The sequence below is a fragment of the Amblyomma maculatum genome, chromosome 4 (assembly GCF_055883805.1).
Source record: "Amblyomma maculatum isolate TAMU_Amacu chromosome 4, ASM5588380v1, whole genome shotgun sequence".
Classification (NCBI taxonomy): domain Eukaryota; kingdom Metazoa; phylum Arthropoda; class Arachnida; order Ixodida; family Ixodidae; genus Amblyomma; species Amblyomma maculatum.
The window spans coordinates 10,040,952-10,054,788 of NC_139347.1; the positions used below are offsets into that span (position 1 = coordinate 10,040,952).

A 13,837-nucleotide genomic window follows, 5' to 3' on the forward strand; every position below is an offset into this window, starting at 1 on the left:
ACTGTGGTTGCTGCCTAGGTCACAGCAGCAGCCGTGCGCTTGGTTGACAGCCAGACGAAGCAGCTGCTGCACGAGTGGAAGCCTCCAGGGGGCCGTAACATCAGCGTTGTGACGTGCAACCAGAGCCAGGTGGTGTGCGCGGTCCGCAAGGAGGTCTTCTGCCTAGACATCGGGGACGGGGTGCTCAACCAGATCAGGTACCTACTAACACATTGCGATGATACCACTGACTTTGTTGCCTAATGCCTTGGCCTTAATGACATTTGTCATGGTGCTTTGATGTGGGTACGATGGGTACCAAATACTTAGGTGCAGCTCCTCTTGCTGACAACAGTGTGTTGGGCGCAACAAGATGACGGCTCAAGGGAGAAGGGTCACTGCCTACGAACCATGACATAAAAGCAAAGTACAATAAAGCCTTGTTGATTCGACTCATTATTTTGAAAATGGTGATAATTTAATGTGGTAACAGTTCAGACTAACACCTGTGGTAGTCATTGATGTTTATCAATGGATGGCAGTAGCAGACATGACTATCATGACTATATTACACCTTGTGATGTGACAGGGGTTTTGGGCATTGTGGTCATTAATTACGAAAAAGCATTTGCAGGGGTCAAGTGGATGCAGATAGTAGTAGCACAGTGCTGGGTTAATTGAAGGAATATGGGACAGGCCTTCGCCCTGCAGTGGGTGTAGTCTGGCTGATGGTGGTGGTGGTTGTCACCCCAAAACTGTTGGCATCCTTAGATGGTATTAGGCTTGCTATGCATCATCTGTGCTGAAATAGATAGGCATCATTCAACAAGGCTACATGCATGAAGTCTGCAATCCAGGCAAATATTTCTAGCCATTGTCATTTTCAAAATGAGACACCTGTCCTGCAAATTAGAATGCAGAGCGAGGACAGCAGCACTCATGGGTGGCCCTTGTTTCCTGCATGCGTTGTCTGTGTTGGTGTGTAAAAACCCTTGGAAGTAGTATGTGTTTCAGAAATGGCCCTCAGTGGATGCAGCAACCTTTAAAATCTTGCGAACAAATTATCTGCAGACGCTTTCCGCTGTTCCTACCCCATGTGACATGAGGCTTGGGAGGAAAAAAAATATTTGAAGGGAGGGGTCTTGCACTCCCTCTTCTTCTTTCTTTTTTTGTGTGTGTGTGTGTGTGTGTGTGTGTGTGTGTGGTTTTGTTTTTGTTGGAGAAGTACCACTGCCAATGAAGATACCCTAGAAAAACGCACCACAGGAAACTGAATTGTGCGGTCTTGTATGTCAAAGTAGCTCTTAAAGAGCCAAGTACAACCCCTGAACACTGTTCTCTTCAGTATCTTCCAAGTTTTCATGTTGGCAGGTAAATTAGCCTATTTTCAAATTGGCGTTGAATCTCTGTGCAGGCCCTTATGAAGCAAAATTGTGGGAGATGCATTCATCAGGGAGTGTTGCAAGCCTTGAGTTTCAGGGAAAGGAATGATGGATTGACTGTGCAAAATCTGTCTTTCCATCGCAGTAATGCAGAGCTAGAAAATGAAGTGGCCTGCCTGGACATCACGCCCCTTTCAGAGGGCTCTGAGAAGTCGACACTCTGTGCGGTGGGTCTCTGGACAGACATCTCCATCCGCATCCTCAGCCTGCCATCTCTTCAGCAGCTGCAGAAGGAGAACATTGGAGGCGGTGAGGATCCTTCGGGCCACCACTTCTTTCCTTGCCATGCACTTTACAGTTGCTAAATGCTGAAATGAGTTCCATGGGCTTCAGTACCTTTCGAAGAAGCGATATTTCTGATTGAGTTTGGTAGTAGCATGAACCTGGAGATGGCTGCACTGCTTTCTTTCTTTACCTTCTAATGCATTGGAGGTGTACAGTGGCCACAAAGCAGGTTTCTGTTCAGAATGCATCTTTAGAAATGCTATGTGTTTGCCTGGGGTGCTTTGTGCTTTGCTTTTAACATAATGTCTCATCTGCTGTTTCTATATCTCTTGCCTGCCCACAACACTTTTACTTTCAAATCTGACACTTTCAAGGCAACTTGAGCAAGTGTGCTGTAGAAAGCAAGACCCTGTTTGGTCAGCTTCAGGTTACTTTCTAGTGTGGCATGTCCTGTGGTTATGTGTGTTAGGGTTATGATGGTCAGCTAAGAATGGTGTCTGTAGAGAAGCACTGCTGATATTGTTCCTGCCTGTTCTTTTAACCTTACGTCATGCAGAGATAATTCCAAGGTCAATATTGATCACAACATTTGAGGGCATCCACTACCTCTTGTGCGCCCTCGGCGATGGCTCACTCTTCTACTTCCTGCTTGAGGCCGCAACTGGTGCTCTCTCAGATAGGAAAAAGGTGAGCATGTTTATCAGGATGTGCAGAACTTCTTCTGTGGGTGTTGCTTTTGTTATAGGAGGTTTTTGCTACTTGTTTATTATTCGCTGTGCAATTATTGCTTACACTAGGATGTTTACCGATATTCACAGCTAAAAACCTCATATTAATCGTATGGAGTGGGTGCATTTCAAAAGGAGAAAAATGCAAAAGCTTCTATGTACTGAAACCTCAGTGTGTGTTAACGATAAAAACCTTAACCCTTGTGTGCATTGTAACTCTCTGGATACCACGTTCGCACTTGACAATTCAGTGCTGTTGAGATCTTGAGCTGGATGTCGAAAGGCCATGTCAGGTCATGGACTCATCATGAAATCATGATGATCCCATGAAGCATGATGAAGCTAACCGTCAGTTATGAGTACAACAGTTAATGTAGGTATCAAACTAACATCCCATCTTGCACGTATGATTTTGTTCTCTCCAAGTCAATAGGCTGGCTACTTTTTTATAATCTATACAGTCAAACCCGGATATATCGAATTTTGGTTATATCGAACTCGCGGAATATCCCCTTGAAAATCCCATGTAAAAGTATAGGAAAGCCGCGTCATATATCAAACTCAATTTCACCAGTTGTTCGATATATCGAACTCCGCACCACGCACTGGAAAGTGTGCCTTCCCCAAAGACTATCGCATCACCCTTGGCCGTTTGCCACGTGATGTTCTCAAGCCATGCGCGGAAGGAATGAGAGGGGACAGTTCGGCGACGGCTGGTCTAGGGCAGCGCCGCGCCCATTCCTCAAAGGCGCGCACATCTGCGTTATCGTTTCCCGCGCGCCAGCACGTGACGTTTGCAAGCCGTGTGCGTGAATGAACCAGGGAGAGCCGGTGGGAACGAGAGGGGAAAAACGCGATAGAGCGAAGCGCAAGGGTGTGACCATTCCTTTGCCGAGCTATTTCTCCCTTTCCTCTCTTCCGGCCTTCGTTATCAGTAGCACGCGCTACGCATGCGCCAAGCCAGCTCAGCCCCTTTTCAGGCATAACTCGCTTTCTCCAGCGCGTGTTGCAAACCCTCTGCGCGCTCCGGCTAACGTGGCTATGGCGCCAATGAGCGGCAGATCTCTCTCTCTCTCTCTCTCTCTGCATGGCGTAGCGTAAGATATGGCGGCTGTGGGAAGTTAAGAAGCAGCAGTTTTTTTGCAGGAGTCATTTCTTGCATGTATAAGTCAACTAGAGCATGCGGTCTGCTGCGATCGTGACACCGGCTTTTAGCATTTTTCGCTTCAAACAGCATTTAGCTATCACGCTTTCCAATTATTTTGTGGCAGTGGACTACGCCCGCCCCAAGCGCGGCGTGATAAATCGAACCAGGCTTGTGCAATCAGCCATAAGTTCGCTCCCCGCCACCGCAGGAGCTATCAAAAGATAAACACGCCGCGACGTTATCGTTGCGCAGCATCTTGGCACGCTGCCAAGAAACGAGCTGTGGATGAGACGACTGAAACGGAGTGACTCGCGCCATCGACATGCAAGGGAAAACGCCTCGTCGCGGCGACACAGAAACCTTGTTTTGAGCTGCCGCGGTGGCTCGAGCGGGACGCAGTTCCAACAAGTTGGAAATTTTTCGCTTTGTCGCTGCCACTCGTCGCTGCGATAGCTCAATCGCTTGTGAGCGAGCTGGCCTTAACACTTTTTTTTTTTTTTCCTTCTTTTTTCTTTTTTTTTCTCAAATTCTCGGGTGCAAAAGTGGAGGGTGGGTTCATTATGCGAGTGGGTTGATTACGCGACAAATACGGTATTGCTTTTCGCATCGTAAGTGCCGTCCCAGGCCGATTTCTGTATATTGAATTATTGATATATCGAACTATTTCGCGATCCCCTTCGAGTTCGATATATCCGGGTTCTACTGTATAAGCCGAGGCAGGCTAAAGTCTAGGGAAGCACTACTCATATCCATGACTTCCATTAATGGCCCTTTAACGACATGCAGGTAATTTTTTTTTAAGGCTTTCTTGTTAGCTAAGCAGAAAGGTGGTAACAAGAGGGAATTATAAACACAATAATGGAGTTAAACATTAAAATTTGGATTTCATTTTTCGTTGTATAATTGGTTACCAGAGTTGTACAGCATAATGATATGGCCATGGTAGTTGTTTCCGGCTGCTGCTTTTTTTACTTTTATCTTAATATGGGTGTCTCGATCTTCTCATGTAGCTACTTATCCTTGTTGGCCATGACATGAGCTATCAGTACTAGTATAACAAATGCTGATAAATTTTTTTATTTACTAGCCCTTACAGTTGGTGCAGTGTTATGTCAGGGACGAATTCAAATGGGGTTTGATTCGCTGCATTGAAAAACTCGTATGTTGCACAGGTTACCTTGGGCACGCAGCCAACAGTCTTGAAGACGTTCAAGTCGCTCTCCACCAGCAATGTGTTTGCCTGCTCAGACCGGCCCACAGTCATCTACTCGAGCAACCACAAACTGGTGTTCTCCAATGTGAACCTCAAAGAAGTCAACCACATGTGCCCTCTCAACTCAGAGGGCTACCCAGACAGGTGACTTTGCACTGTCTGACTTTTCCTTCTTGTTCTGTTTGTTATATAGTAGAACTCTGCTGTAGTGAACTCAGGTATTCGCCGCGAGATCGACCTAGAGGTGGCGCCACCGTCGCTCCGGTAGTGTGGATAGGCAGCCGGCGGCGCTCGCAGAAACGCACACTGCGTAGGTCTGCTTCTGGGTTTACGGCGGGTTGGTTAGCGATGAAAACATGTCTTCTGCAGTATTTCTGCAATATTGCAGAAAAAAATTCAAGGATTTCGCCAGTGCAGCAAAAGAAGTGCGGATTTTAGGAAAACAAAGCATGCAACCACCAGTCTTTTAGATTTACTTTGCACGTTTCTTGCGCTGTACCGCGCTCATGCGCCTAATACTTGGGCCTACCTAATGACAGCTTTGTTTTTCTTATCGACTTTTAAACAGTTTGCACGTGTCTCATGCGAGTGAGACTAGCAAATTTAGTGTCAAGCCCACGCAGATATAAAGTTTGTGCTGTGACCTGCAGTGCTTTAGAGTGAATCGAGAAAGCCTGGTTCATTATATCGTACTTGACTCGGGGATTAAGCAGGTTAAATGTAGCACTGACAGCGTACTGCATGGCGAGTTGCTTTAGACTGAGTGCACATCAACTCTGCAGCCCAGACAAGCAGGCACAAGTATTCCCCAAAAATGAGATCACGCCGACACTATACAGGAAACCTCGCCGCACAGGAAAGCTGATTGTTCAAGTGTACAGTGCTGAGTGGATTGAATTTGCCAAGATGCTTTTTGCGGCCACTGTCATAGAATGTGATAGCGTATTACTGCATGTGCCAATAACTGTAAATGATTTCCTGAAACCGAGGAAAGTATAAGGGATTTCTGATGTGTGATGTTAATATATAATGGTTAATATATTTAATATGGTTAATATCTATAATGTCAATATATTAGTAGTGTAATAATTTTGTTTTGCAATGCCAATAAATTTCACCGCGCGAGAGAACTTTTACATACTTGACAGAATTTACAATAATCAGCGATTAATTTTCAGTAACGTTAAGGGGGGACACCACTCTTAAAACTTTTTTCCTTATTTATGGGTGGATCTGACTGAAACTTGCACCATTAAAGTACTTTTGCATGCTGATTTCAAATATCTGATTAGTTTTCTTGTAGATGAAATAGCTTTCAAAATAATCCCTAATTCATGTTCTTCGTTTGGAGGTGAGTTAATTACTAAACACTTTATGGCATGAGGAGAATAGCCCTGCCAGAGTGATCTAGAAGGATCATAGAGTGCCGCTAGTCATGAATTAACGTGGTAGAAGAATTTGAACCAAAGTTACAATAAGTCAAACTTTTATGAATAAAAGCCCAGGTTGGCACCTAAGATTGATAATTAATTCGGTAAATGTTGCCGCATAATAACTGTACATATTTTTGTCCTACGGCACTGTCAAAGGTTTTCTCTTTCTAACAAGACAAGAATGAGAGCTATAGCACAAATAGACTAAGAGATATCTCTCCTCCAAAATTGCAGCACCCTCAAAATTGCAGTTTTGAGAAAACGAGGAAAAACACTTCACAGCATGTAGGTGTAAATTATGTCAATGATTGATATGTCAACAAGATCAGAAACAGGTGGAAAGTGATCTGAAGCGAAAATTAATGGCCTATGCCAATTTGAGCCAAAGTTACGCAATAGGAAACGCTTGAAAGGAAAATTCCATTTGGGTACCGAAGACAACATAACCTTCTCAGCAAATTTTCTTTTGTCGTCACTGCATTTACCTTGGTTTCATGAGACTCGCAGGATTCCCTTTCTAGAAAAAAAATTTTTAAAGCAATAGCAAGAACAGGACCAGAGATATTGATCTTTAAAAAATGCAACACTACCAAAATTGGGGGATTGTCGGAAGCACTCAAGCCTCACGGCATTTAATCAGGAAGGGCAACCCCAAAGACCTCATGCTATTAAAATGCACCAGGAGCATAGTCGGGGTGCATGCTGTCGCGGTGTTTTCTTTTTTCTGTTTTAGCAACGCCAAGCGAAGCCGCCCGCTTCCTTGCAGAACGTACGCTACGGTGCAAGTCCTTTTCTTCAGCTCTCCTGGACCCAGTTGCTGTCACATTTGTACTGCATTCTTGCAGAATTGCTGCTGCTGTATGCTTGCAGCCGGCATTGAAGCGCAGCACAGCTTCTGCTGTGGCTGCTTCCACAGCAAACAGTGATGAGTGCCGCTCTTTGTGGATCAAGGTCCAGATGACCGAGTGGAAGCTTTCGTTCGAGTTCTGGGTCTTCCCCCGAATGCACCTCTGCAGCAGGCTCTTCTCTGATAAACGACTATAAACAGGCAAAAGAGCATCAGCCACATCTCTTGGCAGACTGTAATTGTGCTTTGGTGCAGGCTCCTCTTTTGCCTTTGCAGCGTTGTGGCGGCACCATGACTTCTCACCGGTAGGACACAAACTGTGTTTGGGGCAGTCATCAGTAGATGTGATGTGGTAATATGTCGCCATCACAGCTCGCTGCATGGCATCCACATCACCTACATTTGATCGAAGCGCTCGGCCATAATATATTGCCAGCTTGTCAACTAGATCAGCTGTCAGCCTTCCTCTGCCACCAAGACTTTGCTTCCCTGCACCCTTGTGTCTCTGCAAGAGGTTGCGCAAAGCTGCTCCCATACGCTTGTGCACGTGATTTATGCAGTCCTCTTTGACTATTTCAATGTAGCCATAGATTGCAGCATCTTTAAGAGCACTGAACGTGCGACTGTCCCCATCGCATAGCATGGTTGTGTAGCGCATGTTGTGGCGCTGCAGAGATCTCAAACAGAATTTTGCCAGCCTCTACTTCCATTTGACCAGCCTTGGAGTTGGTGTTTTTTTGGCACTGGTGGCGTGATTTCCAAAGTTCGTAGCCGTCAGTGTTTGGCTTGGGACCAATTTCGCAGCCCAGACAAAAGTTTGACAACACCACATAATCAAGCACGTAACCAGTGAAGAGTTCCACCACGGCACCGACGCCTATATGTGATGAGTGTCCGCGCGTCATCCATGTGCCGTCGTAGCACACGGCAATGTTCCCCCTATGCCCAAAACACAAGTCATCGTAGACCTTCGCCACTGCCTGCGCGGCTTGTGCCATAGCGGTCGTGGCGGCTCGGGTAGCAGCGGGTTGCAGTGTGTTCTTCAGATGCCGTTGAAACGTCTTGTTGTGCATCCCGCGCCGCGACAACCCCATCGCCGAAAAGATATCGTTCATTGCTGTCTGGCCGTTACCGGTCGACAGCATTGCTCGACTAGCCAGAATATTCAGCTCAAAAGGATTGCACCTTTTCTCGCCGTCAACCCTCCGCGAGTTCCACTCGGCCGCAATCTCACCGCAGTTGTCGCACAGCACGATCAGTTTTACGGCGAGGCCATAGCTCCGGTCGCTGGTAATTAAACGCACGCATCCACGACACGTTTTGCACCGCACGGCATCCAGAAGGATATTCACAATGCTGAGGTCAATTACCGCATAGGAGGCTGTTCCGTCCGCATCTGACTCTGCGGACGCACCACTTGCATCGGCGAACAGCGCGGTCTTTCGTGCCGTCGCCGGCGTCGATACCAGTCTATCAAGCGTAGCCTGCTCACGGGCACTCACTTGAGTTATGTCACTGTTAGTGACAGGCGCGGTATCAATACGTACATGACTGCAGTCGGCACGAAGAACGGCGCCGTTGTCCAGCGGAATCGGAGAAGCGTCGCCGCCCGCAACGTGATCGTCACACAATCCCGCAGCACTGGCACTTGCTTCTTGCACAGTATGCAACGAAGTCGCATTCTTAACGCGTTTCTTTGGTTGCTTTCGCCCGAACTTGTGCAAAGAGCGGTACTTCTTCGCGCCTGGCATGACTCTCGCGTTGCACTAGCGTGGTCGGCAGAAAGACAAAATGGCGTCACTGGGAGTCCGCATTTCAGGGCTAGCTTGCCGGAACCAACCAAACGACGCCATTTTGATCACGTGCCTTAACCGGCCAATAGTAGCGCGCGCTGCATGCTATCTTTTTGTTTGTTTTTTATGGGGAAGGCGGAGCGCACAGGGTTGCTTTCCGAAAGAAAAAATAAGCCGAAAGCGCGCGCTTTCGAACGAGACCAAAATCGCCGCGGTGGAGCGCGTAGTTCTCATGCGCCGGGCGATCGAAATTGGGTGTCGTTTGTCCACAATTTAAAGGGCAGTGGGTGTGGTACTGCATTTTTTAATCGCTATAACTTCATAAATACGCGGGGTATAAGGATGAAAATTTGCGTGCAGATGCGGAATGGTGCGAGGAATACGAAAATGAAAAAATTGAAAATCCGATTTTCAGGCCGATTTTCGGTGCCAAAGAGCCGTGTCCCCCCTTAAAGTTCAAGCTACGAGTTACTCGCTGCGAAGACATCATTATAAGCTGCGCATGGGCACTGTCATGTTCTGGGAAGCAATTTTAAAGGCTGAAGATTTCTTTATCACTAATTATTATTCCGTAAATCTTGCGCAAAGTAAAATATTAGGGTTGCTTACAAAACAGGTGCCGGATATAAAACTATTCCGAAAGAAATGGAGGTCATCCTATTATGCGACTATAAAAATGTATTTATTCCCGAACTAAACACTGACATTTAAGCCCGCATGAAGCTGTTTTACTCCCCTTGTCAGAAACGACGAGTTTGCTCGGAAGACAGCACTTGGACGAAAAGGGATTATGATTATAATAGGCTACCAGTAAAGTACATTGATATAGATGTATTATTATTTAGTGTAACAATTAGATGTAGGGAAGATGTTTCCCAAACATTCGAGCATTTCTATAAAGCAAAGTGTGCTCACTACCATTTTACGGATGCACAGAAGCCTTCAACAGAAAAAAAAAAAAAAAAAAAAAAAAAAAAAAAAAAAAAAAAAAAAAAAACATATTGGTCCGGGTTTTAACGCATGAAAGCGGCATCGGTTATGACGGATGATTGAAGAGGCTGGTTTTGGTGTCGTTTTTATTGCATTATTAACATCACATTTACCACGTGGGATTGTTTACAGTGCAGTCGAATCCCACAGCAGAGGAGCGCCTTTCAAAACTGTCATGATTGAATCCCCTGTTCTCGAAATCAGCAGTCGAGCGCCCTTACCATTGAGACACCGCGACAGAGGTATAAAAACAAAATAAAAAAAAGCGTATTCACACAACTCTATCGTGCATACAGAAGGCATAGCAGGCATAGAGTGGTCTGTTCAAACTGCATTCTGCTATTTGAAGCAGTCTGTGGTGGCATATGTTTTAGTAACTGCGGTATTCCAAACAGAAACGGGAATATGCGATTTCTGAGCGTTTGCATTAACTTTTATTGGCGGCAGTGACCTGTCTTGCTTTGACACGGCGCTAATGACAGTACCACTTCGTTTGAGACACTGCGTGTCAAAGGATCTCAAGCGCCGAAGACAGCGATGGATGATGTCCTTTTCACAGCATGACATACTCGATACGGACAAATATTTTTTTTTAATGAAGTGTGGGGTTATAGACTGTTCATATTTCTTTTGCAAGAGGCATATAGGTAAGCAAAAGCGCACAGGAACCGCAAAACAAACAAAAACACTCTTGTACACGCCTCATGCACGCGCGTAAATCACTGCGGGCTGGCACGCGACGCGAAAACGCATCCACACTGAGTAGATTTCGCCGCTGAGCTGCAAGGTGGCGACTCTGCTCAATCTCGAGGCCAATAGTAAAGTAAACCTACAGCCCCATTGTGTCTTCCATAGGTATATATAGTAAATATGTACAAATATATATACCTGTATATAGTAAATACTTTTTCCTGTTACAGTAAAGAAGTCTTTAGCTAAAAATAGTCACCATAAAGAACATCTGACCATGACAACAAATTTCTTGTGCAGTGATGACCTCATCCAGAATTGCGGGGCCAGAATTTGTGGTTTATAAATAAGCACTATATTTACTCGAATGTAACGCAAGGGGTGGCTTTGCATATTGCCCAATGGGAAAAAATAAAAGCACCAATGTAACGCGAGATAAGCGCTTGAAAAGGTACCTTTAAGAATGGATGGAGGGTCAAATCAACCAAAATTTGCATTCTTTAATTTCAGTGGCAAAATATTCTAGAATTCATTGAAAATTTTTTCACCGAGTGGCATCCTCAGATGTGCATCAAAAGTATTTTAAAAATGGCGCCAAACACGCCTCCCCCCTCCCTTGTGTCTTTGTTTGCTCACTACAAGTTTGCACGACACGCACCTGTGTCTCCCTTGTTACTCTTGATTTAACAACGCACAGAAGCGACTACGGCAATAAATATTGATAAATATTATGTATAGTTACTGTTATCTGTAGTTCAGTTAACGCTGCAACGGTGCTGTGTTAGGGGGGATAGGATCGTGAAAGCCGCTTTTGGCGCAAAGCGTTTGTTAACGCCAGGCGCGTTTTGTCAGCATTCGGTCGTTACTTTTAGCCGAACCGCAGGTGTTTTGTGTGATAAGCTTATAATGTGTAAGTAGCAATGCCTCAATTTTCTCTTAATCCACGCAAGAAGCGCAAATTCTGCAGAAACCAGCATATGAAACTCAAGCCTCAACGTGTCGGGCCCGAGTACAAGCGCTGCGAAGTTTGGAGGCGCTGTACATGATGCATACTTTGATAGTTTGGATGCGGGATCAACTGATTACCGTAAGATAGGCATTTCCCTGCTGAATCAGGTCATCATGCGTGTTGCCACGTGCAAGAAGTGTGGGGTCGGTAGCCTTCGGCTTGAAGAGAGTTTAAAAATACGCCGCGGTCTTGTGTCCATTATCACAGTGACCTGTGACTCTTGCACCGACACTTTCTTTCTGTACTTCTAACCAGGTTGAAAGCGGGCACGAAGTGAATGTGAGATTTGCGTACGCGCTGCGGTCCATTGGGAAAGGCCGACAGAGTGGGGCACTGCTGTGTGTGCTCATGAACATGCCACCACCTCCATCGCAAGCTACAACAAAATTCTTCATGCTACCCGAAAGACAGACAGCACACATGCTGCTGCAGCTGAAGTGATGCTACTGATGGACGCTTGCCGTAACAGTAGATGGCACTTGGATGAAGAGGGGACATTCATCATTGTATACAGCGTTGTGACAGTCATTTCTGCCAACACAGGAAAGGTTCTTGACTGTGAAATTGAAAGCAAGTTTTGTATCTTTTGGGCACGGAGCCAACATAATGAAGAAAACAAGCACCTTTGCGAAATAACACACAATGGCTCGAGTGGCGCCATGGAGGCCAGTGGTGCAGTCAAAGTGTTCAAGCGTTTTGTGGACACGGATGGACTTAAGTACACAACTTATACTGCGGACAGAGACAGCAAAGCCTCCCTAGCTGTAAAGGAAGACAATCCATGTGACTGTGGTGTGGAAAAACATGGAATGTATATATAGGCCATGTACAGAAAATGATGGGTACAAGGCTGCGCAACATAAGTCCATGAAGGGCAACATACTAGACGACGCTAAACGCCTCAGCAGAAAGTATCGGCTTACTGAGAGAGACATAGATTCTCTTCAATTTTATTATGGCAAAGCCATACGAGACCACACGCATAGCCTCGATGCTATGCAAAAAGCAGTGTGGGCTATGTATTTTCACAAACTGAAAATATATAGCGCACACTACAGGGGAGTCTTCCTGGTGTAGTTGCAACCGTGGCACTGCCCTTGGCAACCCAGATGTGTACTAGCACAAGAACTCTATTCAGAAACAGTGATGAAATGCATCAAGCCTGCCTTTCAAGCACTTGCCGCCCCTGAGCTTTTTAGAAAGTGTCTCCATGGGCAGACTCAAAACGAATCCTTGAACAACTTCATTTGGTGTAGGTGCCCGAAAACGTCTGCTGTCTATGATGCCATCAGTTGCTACAATGCTAGAAAAAAAGTCCTTGAGGCTCTTGGTGTCATACCAGACATGTTTTGCGGTGCTGAGCTGAGCCGGAGAGACCGAGTCAGAATAAGAAAGGCAGATTTTCGAGCCTCTGCTGAAAGCAAAGGAAAGGCGAAAGCAAGTAAAAGAAAAGGTTTTACAGCGCAATCCGAAGCTAAAAACGGTGAAGATTATGCACCAGGGGTGTTTTAGAACAGCTGGCCTGAATGTAAATCTTCAAACTGCGATTTCTCGAAATTCCTTTTTTTGCGGCCAAAAGGAACATTGTCTCTGCTGTCGTGCAAGTGTGTACAATCATTTTTTTGGGAGTTGTTTATAAACACCAATAGAACTTCCTAAACCAAAGCAAGCGTTTTGTCGCAATTACTTTTTTCTTTGACACTTTTTTGTGCGGAAAATGGTTGAAATTTTATTTTTCGTTGTATACATGTTTTTTAAATATCAAATTTTTGGTATGATTTTCAGCATTATATTAATAGCCTCTTATTGCAGAGAGCTCCCAAAATTTCAGCTCAATTCTTCAAAAAAACTGTGAAGATATTAACGAACATAGCTAAACACCTATGGCTGCTATCCATCTCCCCTTAATTTATTTATTTACGAATACTGTTAGCCCTTCCGGGCTGTTACATGGTGGGCAAAGTACATTTAAACAGTGCAATAAATTTCCAATTCTTTCTCAAAAGTTTCCATAGAACAAGTTTTTTTCAAATATGCGTCGGTCAAGGTTGTTTCATCAATGACTGTTTTAGGCAGAAACAAAAATTTAAACACGTCAACTCTTGGCACACAGGACATCACTGCAAAGGGATGATTAGTACGAGATGACAGTCTCCTGGGTAGCCGCAAGTACAAGCCGGAATACAAATTGAATTGGTAAAGGAACTGGTAAAGGAACTTGAGCCTAGCAATTTTTCTGCCAGTAGCCAAGGTTGGTAGATCAGCAAGTGAAAAGTTCTGTTGTGGACTGTGTTCTTCTATAGCGGGAAAAGACGAACCTCACTGCTTATCTCTGAACCCG

At 45.2% G+C, this 13,837-nt stretch overlaps 1 protein-coding gene across 1 annotated transcript in view; it reads left to right on the plus strand.

Annotated features, from left to right (window-relative positions):
- pic (DNA damage-binding protein pic) overlaps nt 1-13,837 on the plus strand; it is a 118,236-nt gene that overhangs the window by 17,870 nt on the left and 86,529 nt on the right. Inside the window, exons 9-12 of the mRNA XM_084600723.1 lie at nt 19-197; nt 1,507-1,670; nt 2,203-2,333; nt 4,694-4,878. Coding sequence (XP_084456849.1) covers nt 19-197; nt 1,507-1,670; nt 2,203-2,333; nt 4,694-4,878 — 659 coding nt within the window. The remainder of the gene's footprint in view (nt 1-18; nt 198-1,506; nt 1,671-2,202; nt 2,334-4,693; nt 4,879-13,837) is intronic.